Source organism: Nomia melanderi, chromosome 4 (assembly GCF_051020985.1).
Source record: "Nomia melanderi isolate GNS246 chromosome 4, iyNomMela1, whole genome shotgun sequence".
NCBI classification, from domain to species: domain Eukaryota; kingdom Metazoa; phylum Arthropoda; class Insecta; order Hymenoptera; family Halictidae; genus Nomia; species Nomia melanderi.
In genome coordinates, this window is record NC_135002.1 from 5062754 (window position 1) to 5087764 (window position 25011).

At 41.9% G+C, this 25011-nt stretch overlaps 1 protein-coding gene across 1 annotated transcript in view; it reads left to right on the forward strand.

Moving 5' to 3' along the window:
- The first annotated feature begins 2314 nt into the window (after positions 1-2314).
- Positions 2315-25011, forward strand: part of LOC116435125 (uncharacterized) — a 30119-nt gene continuing 7422 nt past the window's right edge. The window contains exons 1-3 of the mRNA XM_031994357.2: positions 2315-2445; positions 22598-22995; positions 24178-24375. Coding sequence (XP_031850217.2) covers positions 22657-22995; positions 24178-24375 — 537 coding nt within the window. The 5' untranslated portion in view covers positions 2315-2445; positions 22598-22656. The remainder of the gene's footprint in view (positions 2446-22597; positions 22996-24177; positions 24376-25011) is intronic.

The following is a 25011-nucleotide window of genomic DNA, read 5'->3' on the forward strand; positions in this document are numbered from 1 at the left end:
TTTCCTATAAATAAGCGACACAAGTCTCGTTGCAAAATATTTACCTACATTCCTATATTACTATCACTACTACATTTAATAAAAATGATTTCTATCCTATTCACTCCATGAACAATACTTGAACTATAAACAACACGCGTCCGATCGAAGAATTGCGTGCGAAGGAAACATCGACTCACATTCGACGCGCAGGGGCTTGAAAGTAACGCAACATCGAAGCGAACCACCGGCGAGCATTGAAAACAGCTCACATTTCCTCCGCGGCAACGGCGCGTTCGTATTGCGACGATCCTCCCAGCAAAATGTCGCGTGAATAAATTTATCCGCCCTTCAAGAGGCGACGCGGATGAGTTACTATCCGTTTACATTCACGAAAATTCTCTTATTCCGACGTTATTGAGCGCGAACCGTCGCATTCGAGTTCACGGCGATCTAATATAATGCTCTCGCGTTCGAAGGAACGCGTCCACCTTTTCTCCCCGCGCCATCTTGAAGGATGTCGAGCCAAACTCCGTGTCCGGGTATTAATTCACTTTTAAATAAGCTACGCCGGCGGTTTCCCTTTTCTCCGCCCTTCCGACTGGGTGTTTTTTTATTTTTTAATTAAAACGCGCGAGGTTTTAATTAAAAGTACGTATTCATTGACACGGTCCCCGGCGGTGGGGATATCTTGAGACTTCTCCGCGCGGCGCCGAAGAAAATTCTGAAGGGAAAACAGGTAGGGAAATGCGGGCGCGTCATTTGAAAGCCGTATAATTTAAGCTGCCGCTGAATATTCCGAAAGTTACGTGGCTTCGATGTATAATACAGATCCGGGGACGTTTTGCACGAGGCCTTTTAAATACGCCATCTTCGCCGTTAAACGGGCATCCCTCGTACGTGTGGCGTTCCTACGAATTGTCCTTCGACACTCCGATTTTCGTTCGAAATAAACGAGAAGTATCATCTCTTTTTGTTTCAATTTTTCTCACAAGAGAAAGTTTCGAAAAAGAAATCGTGGATATAGAAATCAGTACGGTCCTTTCATTTTGTATGCAGAATCGAAGTGAAATAAAAACGATCGGGATTTCCTTCTGAATCGTTTCGTCTCGAAGAAGATTTCGAAGGGAAATCAAGACGCGTGCACGTAAATCGCCTTCGTTCCTTGATTTTATACGCAATTCCCACGCGAGATAAGAGAGCATCAGCATTTCGGCCGAGCCGTCTCTTTCGGGAGGAAGTTTCGGAGGAAGGAACACACGCATACAGAAATCGCTTCCCTTTATCCATATTTCATGGCCGATATTTCGTCAAGCAGACGTTCAGCCGTTCCTCCGTCTTCTCCGTTGAATGAGTGGAAACTATGGGGGAAAGTTTTGAGGGTCACTCCCGCGGGACGCTGTCGAGCACAGTCATCAAAACTGTCCGTCGAAAGCATCGCCGGTGGAGCTTTCGCATCGCGCGGCTGACTTCGAAACAATTTTTCTTGAAACGAAGCAATGATAGGGGAACAGGAAAGTTGGAACTGCGAACGGAAAGTCTGTGTCTTCGAGGCTGAAAAAATATTCTTTGGAAACTGAGAATCTTCATGAATATATCGCTCTTATTTCGCAATACGTTGAATCGAATTAAACAATTTTCATTCGAAATCTACGGTCAATTCAACGTCGAACAATTTTTCGGTTGAAAATGGAACGACGCGTTTATCGCAGTTAAAAAGTCAATTCAACTGCTCGGTAGTTTGCAAAATATTCGCATATCTTGTTATTGTTCCATAAATATTAACCCTTTGTACGAGAATATTTTTCTCGACAAATATTCATTATTTTCTAATGAAATATCAATGATACGTTTCATAACTAACATAAAGAAACACCTTGCTCAAATTAAGTACCAGAACTATTTTAGTCCCATGTGTTGCATTATAGAAAAATTCAACACTGAATTTAAAATTTTATCATTTCCATGGATCAAATTAAATGGCGACTGAAAGGCGCCTCTCGACTGCAAAGGGTTAAAGAAGTAGTTCCAATCGAACGTAATATCTCCTAACCGGTGTCGCAGTTGGAAAACTTACAAAGGCTCGAATAAAAGCTTCGATTTCCCGTTTCCAGCACGCAATACATGAGTCTCTCCCTGGAAAGGAAAATTTTCCTACGTACTGCCGAGGCGACAGCCAAAGCGCGGAGGGACGTTGGTCGGCGCAAAATGGCACCGGGTTCTCGAAACGCGCGAAAGTGTGACACGGCGTACAGTCTCGAGAGGTGGGAAACAAATGGAGGGTGGCGAGTAGCGTTGTGAGGGTAGGGATCGAGGGTTCGCCGGGTGTCGAGCAGAGGGCGCTGAAAATCCAACAACATGGCCGTCTAACACCGACACCCCGTGCAAGTGTTCGCGAAGCTGACCAGCCGGATTTCGAAGAACCGAGGAAATATCCGCGACGAGGTCCACGGACACGCTTGATCAGTGAGTAGCAATAATTCCCTAAAAACGCGTCGCCGATCGGCGCCGCGGGGCGGCGAGCGCGGTCCTCGTGCAAAAACAAAGGATATCGCGACTCGATCTGCGTGCTTTGTCCGGCGAAGGAAACGAACCCTCCTCGCGTGTGTCTACGCCGCCCCGCGCGCTGGTGTGCGTTGACATTGCCGATCAATAGAGCCGATGGCTATTGCGATATCGCATCCTCGATCGACGATTGGATCGATGAGCGTTCCGATCGTTGGAATATAAGATTCGATGGGCTCTCCGTCCGGCTACGCGGCGGAATTTCGGTTACCCCGGACTGTTTGCGGCATAAATAGCGCGTAACCTCACGCAACAGTGTCAGTGACTCGTTAGTCATCCCCTTGAGCCTGTGTTTACCGTTCGAGACGTATGTAGCTGGCACCGTCGCATAAATTTGATCCTGTAGGGTCGATTGTTATCGAGGGACGAGTGAATCATTCGTTTTGGATCGATGTGTTTTGGTTCATCGGGCGAGGCTTATAATTGAGTTTGTTAATTTGTGGTTGGTATTTTCGCATCGTGTTTAACTTGGGAGGTTTGGTACGTAGGTTTGAGTTTTGTTGGGTTGAGGTTATTTCTTATATTATTGTGTATATATTAATATACTGGTAGGGTAAAATCATGTTCGATCAGTGACGAAGTGAATTCGATGGAGGATTAGTCAACGACGAGTAAGACCTGAAGTTTCCTATGTGACATCGCTCGAGTGTACACCATCGATCAGCAAGGTTTTCTCGGCTGTTTTATTTTCTCCAGACGAGACGTGTATATAATAAACAATTTAACAAGCCATCACGAACAGAGGCGGACATTCGGTTTCAGTGACACGTGTGAGTGTTTCTGTCCGTCATCGAGACCCTCGTTTTGGTCGGGCGACCCCCTGCACCCCCGCCGCCTCGCGAACGCCAGCGAACGTTTCTGCGTCGTTGATTCTTTTTCCCCTTTGCTCGAAGAGAAGAGTACGCGTCAATAACTTCTCCGTCTTCTATAGTGTTGTTTGTTGTTCGATTTTGTCAACTAGACTTTTACTGGCGATCCCGTATTATTTTCTAAATTATTTCTCCTCCGATAACTGATATATCATAATTAATAACTTCGTGGATGAATTTTCACTAAAGAATTAAAATATTTTGCGATGGATGAAAATAGATTTTGATAATTTTTTAAATTTTAATGATATTCATAATAATTTTATTAACGCGGAATGTTGCTGATAATTTCTGTATCTCGCATTCCCTTTTTAATGATTTCTTCCCTGATAATTGATGTATCATAATTAATGGCTACACGGCTGTGCGCCCATCCATTGGCCCCAGTTCACCGGAATATTAAATTATTTTTCCACGAAACGCGATACGTAATTTCTGCCGCAAATTAACTTGAGAAATAGGCGGCACTTGCGGTATAGGAAGCGACATTAATTTCGTAGCTAATTTGAAGGTACTGTGCGTTCAATTAGAAGGTCTAAACTGATTGCTTCACGTGACCCACTTCGCCTCGTTACACGTGTTGCACGTGTAAACGAAGATCCTTGTGACGCGAGCGTTCCTCGTTTTTCGACTATATTAATTCGTTGCCAGTTGAATTTAATTAGTTAATGAATTTCCATCAAGAAAGCCCGAGCGTTCGATCTCTGTCGTTATTAAGCTCGCCCTTTTGTTCGAACGAAGATTTCTTGTTCACTGCTGGGTTTCCCACTTATTAACACGTTCACCGCCACATCGGTGATCGAAGGTTCTAAATGACAAGGAAATAATTATAACTTGAAGGAGAAGTGATGTCGAATGAAAGCGTATATTACTAGATAACAATGTAACGTAATTGTGATACCAAATAATAAATAATTCTTCCTGTCTGTATGCTACAGGAAGAACAGTGGCAGTTAGCGTGTTAACTTCGTCTGTGACGTAGAAATTCAATGAATGATTCCGAGAAAATTGCGATGACTTCGGTAGGAGGCGATTAGTAAGTGGAACAGGTCGATATTAAATCGATCAGGCCCGGTTGCCGGGTTCAAAGGAATGCGTCTCGCGTGTTTGCCAGTCACGTTTGACATTTCACGCGATTGTTTCTCGCCCCGTTCCGACAAAGCTACTAGGACTCTGAATCGCTTTAATCCCACCGTGGCAGTGCATATATCAACAGGTGTAGAAGTTTTCACGCGACTCGATAAACGCTCCCTACGAATCGCATACCGATATTCCGTGAATTACTCATTTTTATCGTATTTGTATGCAGTTTGAAAAATTACCGATAATTATTTGAAAAAGTATTCATTATCTTTTAGATACACTGGTTGTTATTACGGATTCAGTTCTGGGATGATGGAATTAGTGAAACTACGTTAGTATGATCGAAGATAAGAATAGCCTACTTAATTTTCAACATTTTAGATTTACATTCGTCTCGTGCTACAGAATCTATTTGCTTGATTATAGGGACGAAGTGGCCTACCTGTCAGACAACATTACAGTCAATCTATCCTATGAAACATTGGTCTATACAATTCATTTGTTTGATCAATGACTAGCCACTTTTACTTAGTGACTTGTAACCAATATAGGAACTATCATAGCAAATGACGCCAGCTTTCAATCATCCATGTTGTGTTAATATATTCTCTCAATTTATTACCTGTTTCTTTGTCTGGTCAATGACTGACAAACATAGGTCTTAGACAACTAGCTCCTTAGCTACCTAGCTACTTAGCCACCTAGGTACCTAGCTACTTAGCTACCTAGACACCTAGCCACCTAGCTACTTAGCTACCTAGCTACCTAGCTATCTAGCTATCTAGCTACCTAGGTACTTAGCTACCTAGTCATCTAGCTATCTAGCTACCTAGGTACTTAGCTACCTAGTCACCTAGGTACCTAGCTACTTAGCTACCTAGCTATCTAGCTACCTAGGTACTTAGCTACCTAGTCACCTAGGTACCTAGCTACTTAGCTACCTAGCTATCTAGCTACCTAGGTACTTAGCTACCTAGTCACCTAGGTACTTATCTACTTAGCTACCTAGCTACCTACCTATCTAGCTACTTAGCTATCTGTGGACTTAGCTACCTAGCTAAATAGCTACTTAGCTATCTATGTACTTAGCTACCTAGCTAAATAGTTACTTAGCTATCTATGTACTTAGCTACCTAGCTACTTAGCCACTTAGCTAATTAGCTACTTAGCTACTTAGCTACCTAGCTTTTAGGCACCTAGCTACTTAAGTAAGCCAATCACACAAAGGGAGTAACTAACTTGCCAGAGGCCGACGCTCATTTTGAAGGAGGTGGGGCTACCCTGTCAGGCCGAGGTTTATAACACATTATAAATAATATATTAAAAAAACTTTGCAGGACATTGTTCTTCACATATTCAACTATCTCAAGCAGCAGAAACATTTCAGTTTAGATAAAATTTTTAGAATGTCCTTTTGACTGGCTTGATCGGGCGCATACCCCACTGTGCGACACCCCTATCAAAATTCCATCGATTCTGAGGGTCGTGGCGAAACACTATCAGGCAGGGAGCTATCTTCCAGTGATTTTACCGAGCAATTTCAGCCTCGCTTTACACAGCGACGCTAAAACGCGCGCGGCCGGGAAAGGGAGTGGCCTGGCATCCGAGACGGGTCAGAAGTTTGTTTGGCGGTTTAGGATTACTCATCGACGCGAGTCCGTGCCGAATACTATCAAGATTGATGCCGACGGCTCGAACTTGCTCGCCGAAATTCGGCAGCTAAGCCCTCGCCGTTCCGCCAGCGGAATATCACGTTTCAACCGGGAAACGGGTCGACGGACGCGCACTCCGAGCGGCGTCGCGATATTTTTCACGCCCGCGAAACAAGACCGTCGCGACCTAAATCGTTTTTCAAGTGACTCGTCCGCGGAACACACTTTTTTTCTCCGACCGATATTTATAGGCCGCCCTTCCGACGATTCCTGCGATCCGTTCGCGGGGAAATATCAGCCGCGCTTCCGGCAATATAAATCTTTTAACGGCTTCGAGGGGACTGAGCTGCGTGACTTTTATGGCATATATGTAGGAAATATTTTTTTAGAAAATCTGATGTTCCATTGGAACGACGTAATATTTGGAATATGAAATTCTGATGCACATGTCTCGTTTAACACGTTCAGTGCCACGTGTACCACATGTGGTACACGTTAATTTTGTAACAAATTTTTAAGGGACACATAGTCAAGAATAGCTGTATACGTTACAAAGCACCGAAAACATGAAACGATATCAAAATATATAAAATTTAAAATAAACTTGAATATAACTTAATATTTTATTTAAAAAATCAATACAGTTCATAAGCAAAACAAAATTTCCGTGGCACGAAACGTGTTAAGTTATCGTTAGTGTTATTGAATTACTATTGAATCTTCTATTCTTATTATCAGATTATTATCGCATTACTATCGAATTCGTTATTTATATCAAATTATCACCGTACAATGGTTATTAGTAAATTTCTTACTCAGATTATTACCAGATCACAATGGCATTTCCTATACAAATCACCGTCGCGCAACACGATAGAAACAATGGCCCACTTTACAGATCATAATTCCGCAACGGCAATTCCGTCATCGATAAAAATCGGAATACTCTATTGTTCGGATACATCGATCAATGTTCGGCGGAAAACACGGAACAGAAAGTCGCAGGAAGTTATCCCTCACAGAGTAGCGACGGTCGCACAGATACAGGCGGAGGAACTGTAAGTAGCACGTGTCACGAATAAATCGGCCGCTGGCCAAACTTCCCGGAGAAGTTCCATCTGTCCAATTTCCGAATAACAGAGTTAATTACGTGTACCCGGAAAGTTTGCCTGCCGCGCGGTCGTTCTGTAACGATCGGTTTTCTTTCGTCGCCGGTTACAGGGCCGGGCGTTGTCCTTTGAAAACGGGACGATTGCTCCTCGCGCCGTCCTCCCGCCTTTCTCTTTCGTAACAGGAATCCCCTCGCCGCGGGGATTTCACGGCTTCCATGGAACTCGCCTTTAACGCTTCCCTTCGGCAGCCGGTCGATCCTCTTTATCGCTCGTACTTATTACGATCCGACCCCGGTAGGAAAATCGCGGCCATTTCTCAACCATTTCTGACCTATCTCGACTCGCCTTTTTTAGGCCACGTTCCGTAAGACTCGCGCGTCACCGGTGACAGGAGACTTGACACTTCCGAGCTTGATCAATTTTTTTATGATCCTCATGGACGGATGAGGGATGAAAAGGTGAGGGGAACGAGGAAGGATGGATGGGGGAGATGAGTAGTAAAAGGATAATGGATAGTTTCATTCAATCGAACAGAGACCTTTTGCGTTCGTCTGATTAACACATTCGCTGCTCCGTCCGATACGGAAGACGATAATAAAAGATTCTCGAAGTCTCGTTTATGACGTGGATGGGACAGACAGTTGAGTTTAGTGTTCATTCTTTTTTAATACTGTTGAGTTTTAGTTACTATAATCGACATGCCGTCGCGATAGCAAACATTTAGTTTTAGTCAATTTAGATGCGTACAATAGGCATGGAATTTTGTCTCTTTCGTCTTAACCCTTTGCGCTCGAGAGGTGGCTCTCAGTCACTTGATTTCCTACAGTGAAGCTATAAAGTTTGATATTTAATGTTATACTTCATATAATGCATCAATCTGAGAAATATTGACTTAAAATAGCTTTGTCCGTCAATTCGCGTGAATTTCTCGTCGAGTTGGTTTTACAAAATATCGTCTTCATCTCATCAGAGAATGTTGAAATATTTCTAGTGAAAAACTTCGGAGTGCGAAGGGTTAATAACCAAGGACGAGTATACTCGTTAGTTAGGTCAGGGTGTTATGCGTTGCCAAGAGGAGTATGCTCGTCCTACTTTCAATATGTTATAACATACAGGCTGTTGAATAAGCAAATTTTTGAAAAAAAGGATGTCGGGTCCTGATGCCTTCTCATTGCCAACGACGAGTATACTCGTCTTTGATTTTATGCATGTGATTATGTATGATAATATATGTGCTTTTATTAAGACATAACAGAACTTTGGTAAACAGTACTCAAAATATAAATGGCAATGGGAATAGCTTCATAGCTAGATTAACACGGTGGTTAACTACTTGAATAATTAGATGTTCATTAGTGGTGAATTAATTTTGCTGGTAAATGTAGCTAGAGTATCGAAACTCTTGTTTTTGTTATTGAAATTTGAAGACGTCTGACTATGCAGTGGTTGATACTACTGATGAGACGGAAGATGGAAATGTTTGTGTTTGGAAGTTAATAAGAAAGGTTGTTTTAAATATATTCGAAAGAGATTGTATTACTTAGGAAATTGCTATAGTATAGATAAGATTTTTCACGATATCCATAATAGACCGCGGTAATTTAGAAATAAATGGGTTTCACGGAGATTGTTGAAATTAATGAATCCGCGCCTGAGACCTTCGGGGGAAAATGCGCCGGCGGAACACACGCCGACCCAGCTGGATCGGGATCGTTTCAAAAATTCCAGCCCCGCGAATGAGAACGATGTAAACTCAACGAGGCTTATTGTTCACCAGATGAATGCAATCCTTTTCGGTACCGTTGAAAATTCCGTTTGAAAGGACCGGTTAAAAATTTCACTGGCTCCAAGCTCAACGCTGTACCAAAGTGCTCGTGCCTTTTATTAGTATCCCGGCGGGTAATGTATCGGGTAAGCAAAAAATTCTGGCTATAATGGAATCGATGAAAATCGCTATAACGCCGCTATAATGTCAGCGCTCTCGTTATCAAAATCTCGCTTGTATCTTCCACGACCCTAATGTATCAGACTAATGCAAGTCAATGAAAGAAAATGAAAATTGAACAAATGATTACGCCGATTAAATTTCAATGTTTCAATCGTTTTAAGCAATGGAAAATAATTATTGTAGAAAGAATTTTATTTGAAGCGATATAATTATTTCATGACAACTCACAATAGAACAATCCACAAATCAAACAACGCACACACTATTTATACACTCACACACTTTCTGAAACATATTTCGAATATTCTAGATTCACAAAAACGAACATTCTTAACACTTTGAACTCTGTAGGCTCCGATATTGCACCAAGAATAATATTAGATATTTTAATGAATCTTAAAGAAACTACCCTATAATTATCAGATTTTAACGCAACCAAATTTTCTGCTAAGAAGGAAAAAATATCTAGAAAATGTTATAGCATTTTTCATTTTCGCTAGGGATGCTATAAAAATTATCTGGAGTGCTAAGGGTTAACACAAAAATCAATATAGAGAAAATCCATTTGGTCTAGAATATTCCAATGCATTGAACATTCATTTAAAACGCGCTCACACACACGGTCAAGTCATTCATCTATTACACACGTTCATCGCTAATCAATATATCTATTCTCACACTCAAATACATCCATTATCGATGTCTGATTTATAATAGATATCGCTCTGTTTGATATGAATAGATTATCAGAGAATATTGGAGTGAATATGGTAATGATTCTACCGGGATACACCTGTCCGAATTAGTGTGGCGTCAGTGAAATTTCCCGGGGAAACCGTCAGCGAAATTTATTCCGACTCGTTTTACCGGAGCGGTTACTATTTGATATTTGACAGTGCAAACTTTCCTGGGAAGTCACCGGATTACCTCGTCACCCCGGGGTTCGGATTGCGGCTGATGCAACCACCCTTGTTCCCGAAACTCTCGCGAAAAGTCATCCCAATAGCGGGTGAAGTTCTTGCATAAAAGGATATGAAGCTCGGAGTGTTTGTCGTCCTCGAAACAATGCAACCCCTTCGGGCGGGGATTCTTCGAGGACAAGAAACTCCTCGGAGATTGTGGTGTGTTTAAGGGACAAAAAAGATCGAGCGGAAGAATAGAGCCGGGGAAGAATTCAAGTTTCGGAATTGCTCGGCACGGAAGGACGCGTGACATTATGAAATTACTAAATCTTGTAACATAACCTACATTCCAAATGAAGTAGTAAATGTTCGAACGATTCGAACGTACGAATGAAATTTACTCGAATCGCTATTTAAATCAATTTTTATTTTATTAATAAGTGTGTGAGTGTATAAATAGTGTGTGCTTTTGATTTGTGGATTGTGCTATTGTGAGTTGTCATGAAATAATTATATCGTTTCAAATAAAATTCTCTTTCTACAATAATTATTTTCATTTAGTTTTCAATGACTTTGTATTCCACAAACTATAGTAGCACGTTAATATAGAAGAATAATATAGTAACAATATAATAATATTATAAACATAATAACAGTGCATCGTAATAATTCCACCGTATTGAAATTACAATAATATTGATTGATACTAAAACCTACTAACTTTAGCAATATAACAATATTCATCGTTAACAAAAATATCACTTTAATTCAACAGCAATAGAACCATAAGAAAAACCCTGTCACGCCAAAAGTACAGGTCTGTAACAAGGTCCTCCATGTAATTTGCTGCGGCCACGCAAATCAACCCTTATTTCGCGATTCGTTCGAGAGGCGTCGAACCACGTATACACGGTAGGAATTAAAAATCATCGCTGGGTTTCGGTAGTCGACTTGGATACAGGTTGTCGAAATAAGACGACCACTTGGATGCGGCAGGGGGGGAATGAACGAAGTAGGTGGCGAAGTAGGTTGCACCGAGACCGGAGGGAGGAGTGGGCTCGGGGTGAAAATCCAGCGGATTCAATGGCCGTACACCCCTCGATAGAAGTGGACGGTCTCATGTCAGTGGCCCCAGCTAGTGCGCCGTCATCCTGGGCTCGCACCTTTCGTCCTAGTTTCTCCGTTCTTACCCTCGTTCCGACCACCCTTCCCGTTCCAACCCTTCCAACAACCTCCGAGCTTATCTTTCTCTCTTCCTCCTTTTTCATTTGGCATATCTTCGTTTTTTTTCTGTTATTGTGCTTCAAGCATTCGTCTATATTCTTGTCTGACTATGTATGTCTGTTTTCACTTCGAACATCTCGACTAACATGTTCATCTATTACTCTTTTTGAATTTGGTATATCTTTATTTTATTTTTGTCTTCTTTTATGATAATTCTTGAAGCATTCGTCTATATTCTGGTCTGACTATGTACGTCTGTTTTCACTTTGAACATCTCGACTAACCTTGTTCCTCTGTTACTCTTTTTAAATTTGGTTTATCCTTATTTTATTTTTGCCTTCTTTTATGATAATTCTCGAAGCACTCGTCTCTTTTCTGGTCTGGCCATGTACGTCTGGTTCTACTTACGAATGTACGACCAGTATTTCTCTCTGCTCTGCCTCCTCCCTTTTCCATATATCTTTATCTCGTTTATTTCTCTTGGTTAATTACGCGGCTCCAAGCATTCGTCTGCATTATGGTCTGACTATGTACATCCGTATCTACTTCGAGTTCCCATTGAATCTTCGTTTCCATTTTCCTCTCTTTGTATTTTATACGTGTTTATCTTGTTTCTGTTTTCTTCTTGCATTATACATTTCCAAGCATTCGCCAGGTTCCTCGCCTGACCATTCACGTCTGTTTCCACTTTCGAGTCCCGGTAAGTAAAGGCGCAAGAGAAATTTCCTGTTCTCTTTCCCGGCGGCCGGGACAGGAAACTTTTACGCGGGACTGAAGAAAGGCGCCTTCATGAGGTGGAAGTGGAAATTGATATTTCACCTTGGTTCCCCCTCAGCCCCGAACGCACGCCATTTATGGCTTGCAATTTTGTGACCCAGGATATGGCTTGATAAACGTTTCTTCCCTCTTGCGGAGGAATTGTTTAGTCGCCGGAGGAAGTGCTTATGCGAATTTTAAGCTCTTTCTTTGGACTTTGCAAACTTCCATATACTAGTTCCTGAAGTTTTAATGGTAAACCAGTTGTTATCCTGTGTTCCCATTTTTATGTGGCATTTTTTAAAAACCTTAAACATGAAAACGTTATCCATTAAAAGATGGCTTAACCCTCTATGGGCCGAATTTTTCTTCACGATTATAACAAAATCTATGCAGTACAAAATTAATAAATATCCACATATGAATACGAATTAACAATGTATTCAATACTTACCACAATTTCATCAAACGAATATATTTCGTAACTTTCAAGTTACAATGACGTTTCACGCCTGAGCGTATAAAAGTTGCAGTTAATCGATCACATTTTATTCACCTCTTTGAATGCAAAATGAAATAAATCAATAAGATGCCAATATACTGATATGTGACTTCAAAGTTACATGGGCTCACAGAGGGTTAAAATATATATAAAAAAGTTAGTACATCGAATTAGTCTTACTAAAAATCGTACAAAATTTCCTTAACCTATACCTGTCTAACAGTCCACTTCCCATTTGTTCATTTCTCTCGCAATATTCATACAACTTTCGTCACACCAGGAACATTATCATTTCATCTCGCCATTCACTGTCCATTTCTCCTCAGCGCAATCTCAACCGCCCCCGCCCTCCCCTGACGACGAACTCGAACTTTTCCGACCCAAAACTATAATCCCAGTTCTTCTTCTACACGCCATCGCGAATGTAGCGTGGACCTTCGGGACCGGAAGTTAAATGCGACCGTTCCAAATCACTCTTGAGCGGAACACGATAACCGCGAGGTCTCTTTTAATCTTTCTCTCTTTTTCAACGTTTCTCTCCTCCACTCTTTCTCCTCTTCCTCCCCGACGCTCCTCCTCGTCGTTCCGAACACATTCAGAAACCCGCGCGTCCTTGCTCCACTTTTAGCGCGATGGAGCCGCGCCGGTTTGTAAACCTTCGAGAGATACCGCCAGCTGGATTAACGAGTAAGATTACCCGGTCTTGTTTGCCCTTTTAATTCTTGGACAAATTCCGCGGGAATTCCGCGGAAGAACTTCCGACGAACATTTTAATTGCTTCTCGCGGGCATCGCTGGCGGCCCGGAGTTTTCATGGTCGCCGAACACCGTGTTTCGCGACGGTCCCCGTAACTCTCCCGCGGTGTTTGCGGGCCGAGTCTTGCTCGGTTGCGAATTTTCTGAAATATGCGACTTTAATTAACACGCGTTATCTCCGGGGACGTCTGACCTCGCGGTTAATGAAATATTCATACGGGAAGTTGTATTTCACATGCTGGATCTCGCACAGTTCTCCCTTTACCGCTGGGAAACTTTTGTCCGACCACGAACCGACTCATTCTACTTGTCGCTTTCGCACGCGCGAGGACACGGACGCGGATAATCGCGCATGGTCTTCTTGGAGTTTCACGCTGCAGTTCGAGCTTCTTGTTTCGCTTGGAACAATTGTTATCATTTTATTTTTATAGTATTAAAAACTTCTTGGAAACTTCACTCAACTTGTATAAAATTGTTATTGACGCGATACCTATTTATTATTCATTTACCTATTCATTATTTTACTATACGTTGAGCATAATAAATTGACGACTTTTGTTCAAAAAATATTATAGCCCGACCGTTTGATAACATTTGAAACAAATATAATAAATTTGAAATTTTTATTGCAATCTGTACACGAAATCAGCTCGTACATCATGTTTATGCTTGCCCCGACTTAATCGTGTACGGACATATTCTACTTGACAAAGTATACAGATATGTTATATAACACGCCGGCGTGCAAACACACGGCGAAACTGTACGTTGTCACAGATTACGCGCCGGGCAATGGTTGGCGACGACCCATGAATCTGCACAAAGCAGCGATTATTCTACTTGACGAATTACGTGACCCATCCGCCACAGATCAATTGCATTCATTCGTCTCCGCTCACGTTTCTATGGGGATAAATAATAGCGAATATTTGTGTTCGCGCTCTGATGAATCCCCTTTGTTTGGTGTCGTGAACAATTTCGGTTTCGCCCGGACAATACGTAAACAGTGGCCGAGCCCATTCTACTTGGCGACCCGGATACGAACCGGTTCTACGCGTCTGTGTATGGAAGTCACGTTCTACTTGCCTAATGACGCGTAATTTCGTTATCTAAGTCCGTCCGAGCACGTCCGTCTCATCCAAGTCTGATTTCGACCGGTTAGCTTCTACCCTTTCGCTCGTTGAACGGCTCCGCGTGCATTTTTCATTGCTGCAATCCATGTGATCTCATTGTGTCGAATGAATTGATTCTTTCTGTGAAATTTAATTTACCTGTACCCTTGTCTGATCATATATGAGTTACATCTATTAAAAATTTAGATTCAATTCTTCCAATTTTACTTAACCAGTTAAGTGTGGAATTTAGTTTGAAAAATCTCTCATTGCGCGCAATCAAATCAAATAATGAAGTGTATACTCGTTAAATGCTGGAATGCACTTAAAATACATCCTAACGAGAAACTAAAGCGAAACGAAGAAAAATCCATCGTTGGAAAGGTTAGCACCATTAAGAATTCTAAGATGACGTGTATACTCGTCAAACACAGTTAACTGGTTAAGGTATCAATCAAACATTTGATACATTAATTTCGTCTTTTACTTGACTGATCACACAAGCCACTTCTAATATTCTAACCATATTAACACTACCACGAAAAACAGCGTTTTCCGTACCACTTACACCTTCGTAACAAATATAAATAGGAATAATTATTAATTATCTACTATTGATGTCAGTTTTATGGAATATAATTGTTCTCAAGCCGTTTCAAAGCTCCGGTCACCAGTGACCACCGTGGCAATCAACGTGTTAATCCAGTGTAGGGTTTTTCCAGATGAGTGAAAGTTATGAGTCAGAGTAGATGTTGTAAACCACTGAACTGATGAGGATGCCTGCAAAACGGTTTGGAAAAACGTGGAGTGTGAATGAAGAGTGTTTGGGACCGAGTGGATGTTTTTGGGTGACCTGGGCTTAGTGCCTAGGAATTTTGTGTGGCTAAGGGTAACGAATGAGTGAGTGAGTGAGTGACTGAGAGTAAAAAGGGATGGAAGAAAAGGGAAAGACAACGACGGACAGTTATATTGAAGTCAGTCATAAGAGTCAGCGAGTTATAGAAATAAAGTGTTCTCCAGATTTTTGTTATTGTCACCAAGCGAGTGTACCTTTTCTTTGTTTATTCCCTACGGCAACACGTGGGATTTGTAATGAATAAACCCCATGATGCTTTCTATCCATTAATCATGCACTAATCAATTCCTGAACGAACTATTTAGGGTTAATGGAGCCAGGGAATGCAATCATAGAAAGCGGCCGGGGCGAGCGGGGAAAAGCGCGGAAGAAGCGTCCGCTGTTAGCGACAATGGCGCAATTAGGCAGAATACTTGGCGTGGGTGCGAAACGTAATCGAGGCGGATTGTGACCGGCGGCGCGGCGCGTGGGCTTTAAAATCGCTCGCAGAAGTTCACGAGCACGGGGAAATTGTGTTTCGGCTTCTGAGCTCGCGCGATTGGGTATCGGTCCCGGACCCGACCATCGCTGGAACTTCGATTACAGATACTAATTGGGATTTTGGTTGTGTTTTGTACCGTGGAGATGACGGACGAGGATTTTCAGGGAGTAGAATTGGATTGTGATGGGACATCGAAAGAGGAATTGTAGAATGCTTCTATTCGATGAACGGGGTAAGATGGAATGGACTATGGTAGTCGAGGCGTTAGTAAAATTGATAAGTATTTTTTTATGTTTAGTTAGGGGTGTATTTGATACTACATCTACCGAGCATTTAATACGATCAATATGCAATTCCTATAAAAATTGTAACAGTAGATTATTTTCAGTTTCTGACATTCATTATAGTACTGAAATGAAACTATTTTCAAAATCATTTAGAATATTCGATGCTTCGAAGATATGAATAATTGCTAAACAAGAGAAATCAGTCATTTTGACTGGTACGGTGGTTCTAGTGTTAAGGGGAAGTGGAAGTATTTATATGAGATTTCTGTATAATGGTTTGCATTAGGTCGTGCATTGAAGTGGCGTCACGGTTGGTGACTTCCATAGATATTGCTCTTGAAGGACTCATTATTTGTCCTATGATTTGTTGCTCGTCTTCACTCGATAGAACATTGATATTTATATTGTAGGAGAAAGAGAATTTTATTAGAAACAGTATAATTATTTCTTGGCAACACTTTCTAGAACGTTCTTTCATTACCATGCATTAACTTCACGTATATTTGGAATATTCTAGATTCAATATATCAAATATAATCAACATAATAAAATCAATATAATCTAGAATATTCCAAAGCTTTGAACATTCATTCAAAACACGCTCACACACACGCGTCATTCGTCTATTGCACACATTCATCACTCATCAATATATATATTCACACACTCAAATACATCCATTCCCAATATTATTTGCTAAGACTATATACTACGTAGAATAAGCTTGATGAACTGTTTTCATCGAAAATGGAATGAATTTACTAGTAGCATTCCAAGAAATCATATATAATGAAGATGGACGCGTCATTCGTGGAAATATTTAAATTCCCTTTCATCGCGTTGTTCCGTTATTACCTTAAAAACTTGGAAGCAGTTCCGGGCTGACCCGTTATAATCGTTTCTCGAGCTGCGAGGCGAAAGATTACTTCCATGACAGTTCTCGCGCGTTGTTGAGGGAATCTTTATTCGTTGTTTGTTCGCGGGACGCTTCGTTAATGCCATTCTAAGCCCTAGCGAGCAAATATTTGTCTGGTCTGCACGCTGAAAGCTTCGCTAACGACTGCGTTCCACGGGTGTCGCGCAGTTTGACTTCTGCTCGCGACGTGAAATATCTTCGGGTCGCGACCGGCCCGCCAGGACTTGCTGTTTGTCTCCCTGTATGAGTTTTAATGTTGACAATAGCTCGTACTATTAGGCGAGCAAGCTTGCCGACGCTTCGCGGCAAAAATTCTCCTCAAACTGGAGCTGCGCGGGACAACAGCCTCGGGCGGTTTACGTGTCGGTTCTGAAAGTCGAATTGTTGCCAGCTTCGAAGTAATCATAGCTGGAAACGTATGATTCCCTTCGAAATTGAGTTCGTGAATTGATTATCGCTTTATCGGTGGTCGAAGCTTGCCAAATGCTGATTCTTCGTCTCGAGGACTCTTGTATGGTTATGGTTCTCTTTAAAAATAGAGGATGGATGCAATTTTTCCTTTGAATACTGACCACTCTCGATACATAATATGTAAAAAGTCTTCGAAACTATCTCTTAACACGTTGAATGCCATGGGGGTCACCCCCAACCAAATCGAATTACTATAGTTCACTCAATTAGACCATGATTTGAAAACATTTCTATATTATAAATAATGCTAACCATTGTGGTGACATTCAGCTAGGTGAACCTGCGAGAATAACAATGCAATTCAATCAAATGATTTAATATTATATTTTTTCCATTTCAAGTATTCATCGCTAGAACGCAATCAGAAATCAGTACTTACCAAAAGATCACCCTCCCAACAAACTACCCGAAAGGACTCAGCCTTCATCCAAGTTTTCCACCGAAGCTTCTAATATTCCACTGATTTCGTTGGATTAAATGGAAAGTGATTTAGGAAATAGTTTCAACACTTAGAACGAATCTACTGTTAAACAGTATTGCGAAGGAGATTATATTCGTCAACTAAGACCTGTATTCAATTGAACTCACCCGTACGCCGGCCCCGCTCGGAATCGCGGCCAGAAATGAATCAATTTTTCATCCGGGAATGGGGATATCGCTTTAAATATGGTGTCCGCGGCCGTCCCAGTTTCCCAATAATCGCTCGGACGACCGAAAATGTAGTTCAAACGCCTCCCTCTCCGGCCGCCAGCCCGCGATTTTACATTCCGCGTCGGCGTCCGGTGCACGGGAACTCCGAGTCAGAGGTTCGACCGGCGGAAACAAGCGATGTATCGAAAACAATTAACCCTTTCGCGACGGCGCACCTGTACCATTCTTCGCCACTTCTCGCGACAGTGCGACTGACCATACTTTGCCACTTTTCGCGAAAGCGCAAGCGAACCATACTTCGCCGCCAATGTATTTATAGCTTCATTTCGAGTTCGTTGTTGAAATAAAATAATAATATAAAAAAACCAATAAGTGGCTGACGTATCGACGGCATCAGCCGCTGTGAAGTAATAAATGACTGCCGTATATAAGCGGCGTCAGCCTCTGTGGACCAAAAAGTGGCCGCCGTATATATGCGGCACCCGTCGCGAAAGGGTTAAGACACGGAGGCTCGGAAGGAGGTGTTTCCGGTGTGCCCTCCGTGTGTCGACCTATTTCCCCTTCGTCATCTACTCAGTCCCCAATCAACCCTTAGTCCCAAACCTTTTTCCCCAAACCACGGTTCGCTATTAGCTGGTACTTCGTGTATCCTATTTTTCTACACTTACTTTTCCCTGTAAAGCGAATTTTCTCATTCCTTATGTAACACGAATATTTATTTTCATTTTCGTTTTTCACCGATCCGATCGTCCCTTGTGAAAGGCCTTTCCTGTTGCGTTATATTTTCGCTGTGATATATCCTCGCTGCGAGGACTGTAGAATCGTAATAGAATTCGACTGTAGAATCGTAAATGTGGAATCGCGGAGTGCTCCGTGCGAGGACTGCAACCAGAATGCAGTCGATTTTGAGGGATCGGTTCCTCTCGGCGGCCGATTCCGTTATTTCTCGGAGAAAACCCATTTGCTGTATCCAAAACACAGGGCCTGGTCGCAGTCTCTCGCGTAGATTTCTTATGGCGTCCTTTTTGGGGGCGGACAGGGGACTTGAAGCGTTTAGAGGGATGATGCAGGGGCGTATCAGTTTAGAAATGTCTTCATTCTCAATTCCTGGATAATGACATGTTTATGCATCTGGATTTCCCTGAATTTCCCTCACTGCCCCTCCTGCTCTCCTACTTACCCTCGATTTCTCCATGAAAACCTTATAAAAAGGTTTTAAGCAACAGCAAAACAGTATTTTATTAGTATTAGTGACTTTTAAGGAGCCGGTGAGCCGCGCTAATGTTGCAATTAACTTGCAGGCGAAGATACTTTGAAATATAAAGTCTCCAACAAATGAAGTTAAATTAAATATCAATTACCTAATTAATAGGAAGAGATGCACGAGCTGATCTCTTGCTGTCAGAGTAATTCAATCATTTCCCTGCGACTCAGTCTTCCAAGTATGAACACTTCGTCTCTCCGAAACGCTGACGTTCGTCCGCAAAGGGTTAACTTGCAGGCGATTTTTATAAGTTTTTTGAAACTTTTATATTCCAAATATCGAAGCAGCTCTGCTAAACATAACCTCCCTGTTGGTGAACCAGTTATCAAATTAAAAGGGTAGAGAGCACTATGCTCTAGGTATCTTTCAAAAACCACCAGACTCAATCTACAGGTCAGTCCTGTCCAAAAAAAAACATCGAAACAGTATTGTATCGTCACTCTGCCAGAACTATACACGCCTGTGCATTATCGTAACATGCGACCGACATGGAATAAAAGTTCGCTCGAACGGACCTCGCGTTGCGTGATTTGACGATACGCGAGGACGCGACGATATCGATCGTCGAACCACGGAATTACGGGCGATGCTAATTCCCGTTAGAGATCGGCGAGCGTATCGCGGCCGGATCGCGTTTGTCGGCCAGCTAAGACTCCTCCTGGAGGAGTCGGCGGCTTTAAAGTCAGCCGCAGCTGCGCCAGGTCGACCGATAACGCGAAACTCGGCCACTGGGTCAACGACAGACGAAGCCCGGTGCACCCGCACCCGGGGACACACCTTTTCGTGGGAATGAACTACTTTCTTTGACCCCCTTCGCTTTCCCTCGGACTCCGAGCTTCTTCCTTCCCCCCGCGCCGCGTGCCCGCCGGTGGACGGAATCCTGGAATCTGACTATTCGCGTAACGAGAATTGAAGGTTAGCTACGCGTTGCTAAGTGACTGCTGCTATACGAAATGGTTTTCATTTGAGAGACAGTCATTCTCGGATCGAGCGTTCGAATTATGACACGGCTTTCGCGGTAAATCGTTAACTAAATTTCTGCTCGCACAGGTACAGCGATAAGGGTCCCATCGAGTCTCGAACGATATATTCTGATGTCTATGAAAACTCAGAAATAAGTCACTCAAATTGCTCCAGCAGTTAGTTTTAATGTTAACCCTTTGCGACTGGTAGTTTTAGTGTTAAAATACCTTCGTTTTACAGTCTTTTTTTTCTTGTGTTTTAAGGAGAGATGTAAATCAATTTTGGCAACTGAAGTGTTTATTGTTGGACCTCTCCGGAATTCGCGATTTACTACCCTATTCATATATCGTTGGAATCGAAGCAGTGTCCATTGTCATTGGAGAAACTTCTCGATATCTCCGTAATGTGAAGAAATATACAACCACCATATGTTTAGCTCTATACCTTACAACTTTTATCTGAACCAGTTGTTTGTATCACTCATACTTCTCAAGTTATCGAGTTTTCCCCAGAAAACGATCGTTTGGTCGCTCGGTTCGTGGGAGCATCGTGTTTTCCGCGGTTTTCATGAGATTCTCATGCGATTCCCCAGGTCCCAGCTGAGCTTTCTAAATATTCAGAAGACGCCACGGGAAGGGACTGCTTCTCGCATGGTTTATTATTTTTCTATAACTTCTTTCTTCGACGTTCTTGTTCGGTCGGGTTTTTTGGCGTTCAAGAGTTTCAAGATGGATGAGTTGAATTGTGAGGGGAGATTTCTTTTTCTTTTGTTCTTCGCGGAGGAATTTCGTGATGAGGGAATATCGAATTATTGCTCGATGGGAAGCGGAGTCTTGATTAATCCGGAAGAACCTGTAAACATTGATAGACGCAGCCACTCTCCGCGGAAATAAATTTCTCCTTTCATCCCTTGTTAGTTTCCCTCTGCTTCGTCCTTTCCCCGTTTTTGCCCCTTCTTCCGCCGAGGAACTTTGTAACAAGGAATTATGTATTATTACGTGGTACAAGGGACGACTTCGTAGCTGAGGTTAACCTAATAAACCAGTAAACATTGATGGACGCGTTTACATTCAGCCGCAAGGAACTACTGCTTCTATTTTCTTTTCCTTCGGAACGGGTTTATTATTTCTTTGTTCCTCGTCCATTGCGTAGTTTGAATTTTAATCAGATTCCTGATAATATTCGCTTTATATCAATAATCTCTCGTTGATATGATTATCGTATCTGTTTAGGTCTACGAAACGAGTGCTCAGATTGAATACAATTCAATGATCAGTTGACAACATCCATGATCCCATGAAATTATTTACAATACTAGAATACACTATTCAATTTCGAATCCATGCACAAGATACTGAGTTATCCCGAAAGTTTCTTTACATATCTTAATTCTCATAGTATTTCGCGTTTCGCGTTGTACTGTTTGACCCTTTGCACTCCAGACGCGCCTCTCAGTCGATTTTCTCCTTCGCTGGGAGTTCTGAGGGTTGAGATCATGTTCCGAGAGGTTTCGATTCCTTGGGGTATCTTAACGATATATTTTGTAATTAGAAAATGGCAGGTAGAATTAGTGTATTGAAGAGTTTTATCTTTTATGGTGCTTGTGTTGTGGTGTGGATAGTTTTATCCCTTTGAACTCTGTAGGCTCCAATATTACACCAGTTGTAATATTAAATATTTTAATGAATCTTAAAGAAACTTAAAATTATCAGATTTTCCGCACATCTGAATTTTGTACTACGAACGAAAATAAAAAATGGAGGAAATGTTATAGCATTTCTAATTTTCACTAGGAGTACTATAAAAGATACAGTTGCTTATAGATTACAAAACAATCTGGAGTGCTAAGGGTTAACTAACCGAACCCAGGAAAATCGTGAAGTTCGATGTTGAACATAAAATTTCGTATAACGCATCGAAACGTGATGCAATCAAAGAAAATGCTATTCCTCCTCAACGCATACTCGATTTCTCGCAAAGTCGATTTCCGGAAATGTCGTCTGCATCTCATTACAGAGCACCGAGTGTCTCCAGTGAAAAACTTCCCGAGTGCAAAGGGTTAATCGCGCGCTATCCGTCTAATCCACCGTCTTCCTCTAATCTCGTCTTCCTCTGAAACTTCCAGCGAACCGAACGATTCCGAGCGCAAAGGGAACTCAGAGCGCCAGCGCGAAGTGCATAAAATCAAAACGTCCCGTCGACCGGTCGACACAAAAATCCTTTGTCTCCACGAGTGCTGTCCGTTTCAGACGAGCCGAGAGAGCCGAAGCTAATCAAACTGGCGCCGTTCAAGTTCCCGTTCTCGAAAATGTCCAAGTCGCGCAGCAGCGACGAGAAGGACCGCGAGAAGGAGAAGGAGAAGGAGATGGACAGCGAGACGGAGAAGGAGGCCGAGGAGAACGACGCGGACAGCGAAAAAGAGGCGGCGAAAGACATCAACAAAGAGAGGAACAGGCACGAGAGATACGACCCGGAGGACAACGCGAAGGGGGCGAACGTTCAACTATCCGTGAACCAATTGCAATTGGCCACCGAGCTGGAATCCAATTTAAAGTCGCCGGCGTTTGATTCGAACAGCCTGATGGTGAGGAATGAACCGGCCATTCCGAGCTTCCCGCCCCCGTCGTACGAGCACGTTATCGAACAGGTGAGGATCTGGGTTATCGTCGGGGAATAAAGAATTATCCTCTCGCGCTCGAGCTACAATAACACGGGAAGCGAGCTAGCTAGCTCGCTCGCTTCATTAACACTAAAACTACCGAGCACTTCGATTGACTTTTGAACATTTCGCTACGGAAACTCCAAGAGTGCGTCTGTTCAGACTTTAATTGATTTACAATTCAATTGTGCTAAATGAATTTCTTTAATAATTGCAAAGAGAAGACATCGGGTATGGGTCGTTTGACCCCTCTGGTAGTTTTAGTGTTAACACGTTAAGCGCCACGAGAATCTTAAGCGTTTTCCCATAGAGTTTGCCTTTTGTAGCAAAGATAGGAATAATTATGAATTGTTTGGCGTTGCTACGTTTGCGTTACACTATTGTCAACTTAGTTGCTTTATTAAACATTCTTATTTCACATCGGTTGTCTTGTGTGTTACGATTGTTTTTTAGTAATTTAGAATTGTGCGGTGCTTTTCTATGCTATTTCTTTTTGTTGTTGTTTTTCAAATGACGAAAGCCACTTTGAACCAGTTCATTACAAGAAGATGCGCGTTTTGGCGTCCAGAAATCTTTGAGTAGCGGTGAATTATATGCATTGCGAAAATTTCTCCATGTATGAGAAATTAAATTTTTTTTAAATGATTCCATGTGTAACTTAATTATTTATTTTGTTTGAAAGCACTTTCTCACTATTTCGTAAATTTACGAGTTACGTATCTACGTAATATCTAATTATGTTCTCATAATTATGGAACTGGTCTAAGTGAAAATTTAGAATAATGAGTTCACCAGGTATTTTACATCAGATTATTTAAGCAATCGATATATAATTTAACGTCATCTACCGAAGGTTTCGTATATTTCGAAGAATCTTCGTCAAAGGGTTAATGAAATTCTACGTATATTTTAAATTTCGAGAAATTATCATTTTCTATGAAAAGAAGCTTAATGCGAGAATTGAAAGGTGATGTATTGTAATTTCGATGAATAGTATGGTACTTTGATGACTAATAAAGCGATCAACGGTAGAAAGTATCTGAAACACCGTTCGGTGACTAGCGAGCATCGATCAAACTATAGCGCAGTGAATCAGCGATCAGAATAACTCGGTGTGGCGTCGAGATAAGAACTGTTGGGAACTCATGTCACGTTCCATTACAATTTTAGACGCGATTGGAGCACGCGGCCGAGGCGCAGAAGCACGAGACCGACAAAAACAATGGGAACGAGGCGACGGAGGAGGACGGCAAGACGAAGGGGCCAAAGATCCTGCACAAGTCGAGCAAGGAATTCTACAGGGCGGTGGCGAAGCAGTGGGGAATCACTTGCAAGATGAGCGACCATTGCAGATGCTTGGATTGCCAGGTACATTTTCCGTCGACGTTTCTAATAACAATCTGTCCCTTGGAACTGGATTTACGGACGTTCATTCTGCAGTTTATTCTATTGGTTCTAAAACACGACATGTTTATTTATATAGATTGCACGAATGAAAATCGACTTAAACGGCTACTAAATATTGTTGAAAGTATTCAATATCCGTCAAATTGACGGGTTCCCTAGATCCAGTGATAATTAACGAAGTTTAAATTACCCATCTTCAAATTAACTACTAAGCTTCTAGTGATTACCGAAACCTGACACTTATATTTGATCTATTCAAACTTACAAAGATATTATAGTTAAATTAATAGTTATCATAGGAAAATTTATCAAAGATAGTATATAGTCTATTATAGACTGTAGTGGTCAGTCAGTAATCACTTAGTAGTCACTTAGTGATCTAGTCACTAGTTGTTATTTATTAATCAATGGTGATCGCTAGTAGGCGTTTAGTAATAAAAAATAATCAATAGTAATCATTTAGCGACCAATGGTGATCACTAGTAGTCACTTAGTAATCAACAGTTATCACTAATAGCCACTAACCGATCACTTAATGGTCACTACTTGCAACTTCCTACTTTAAAATAGTCAATTCCATCATTCCCAATTCCACGT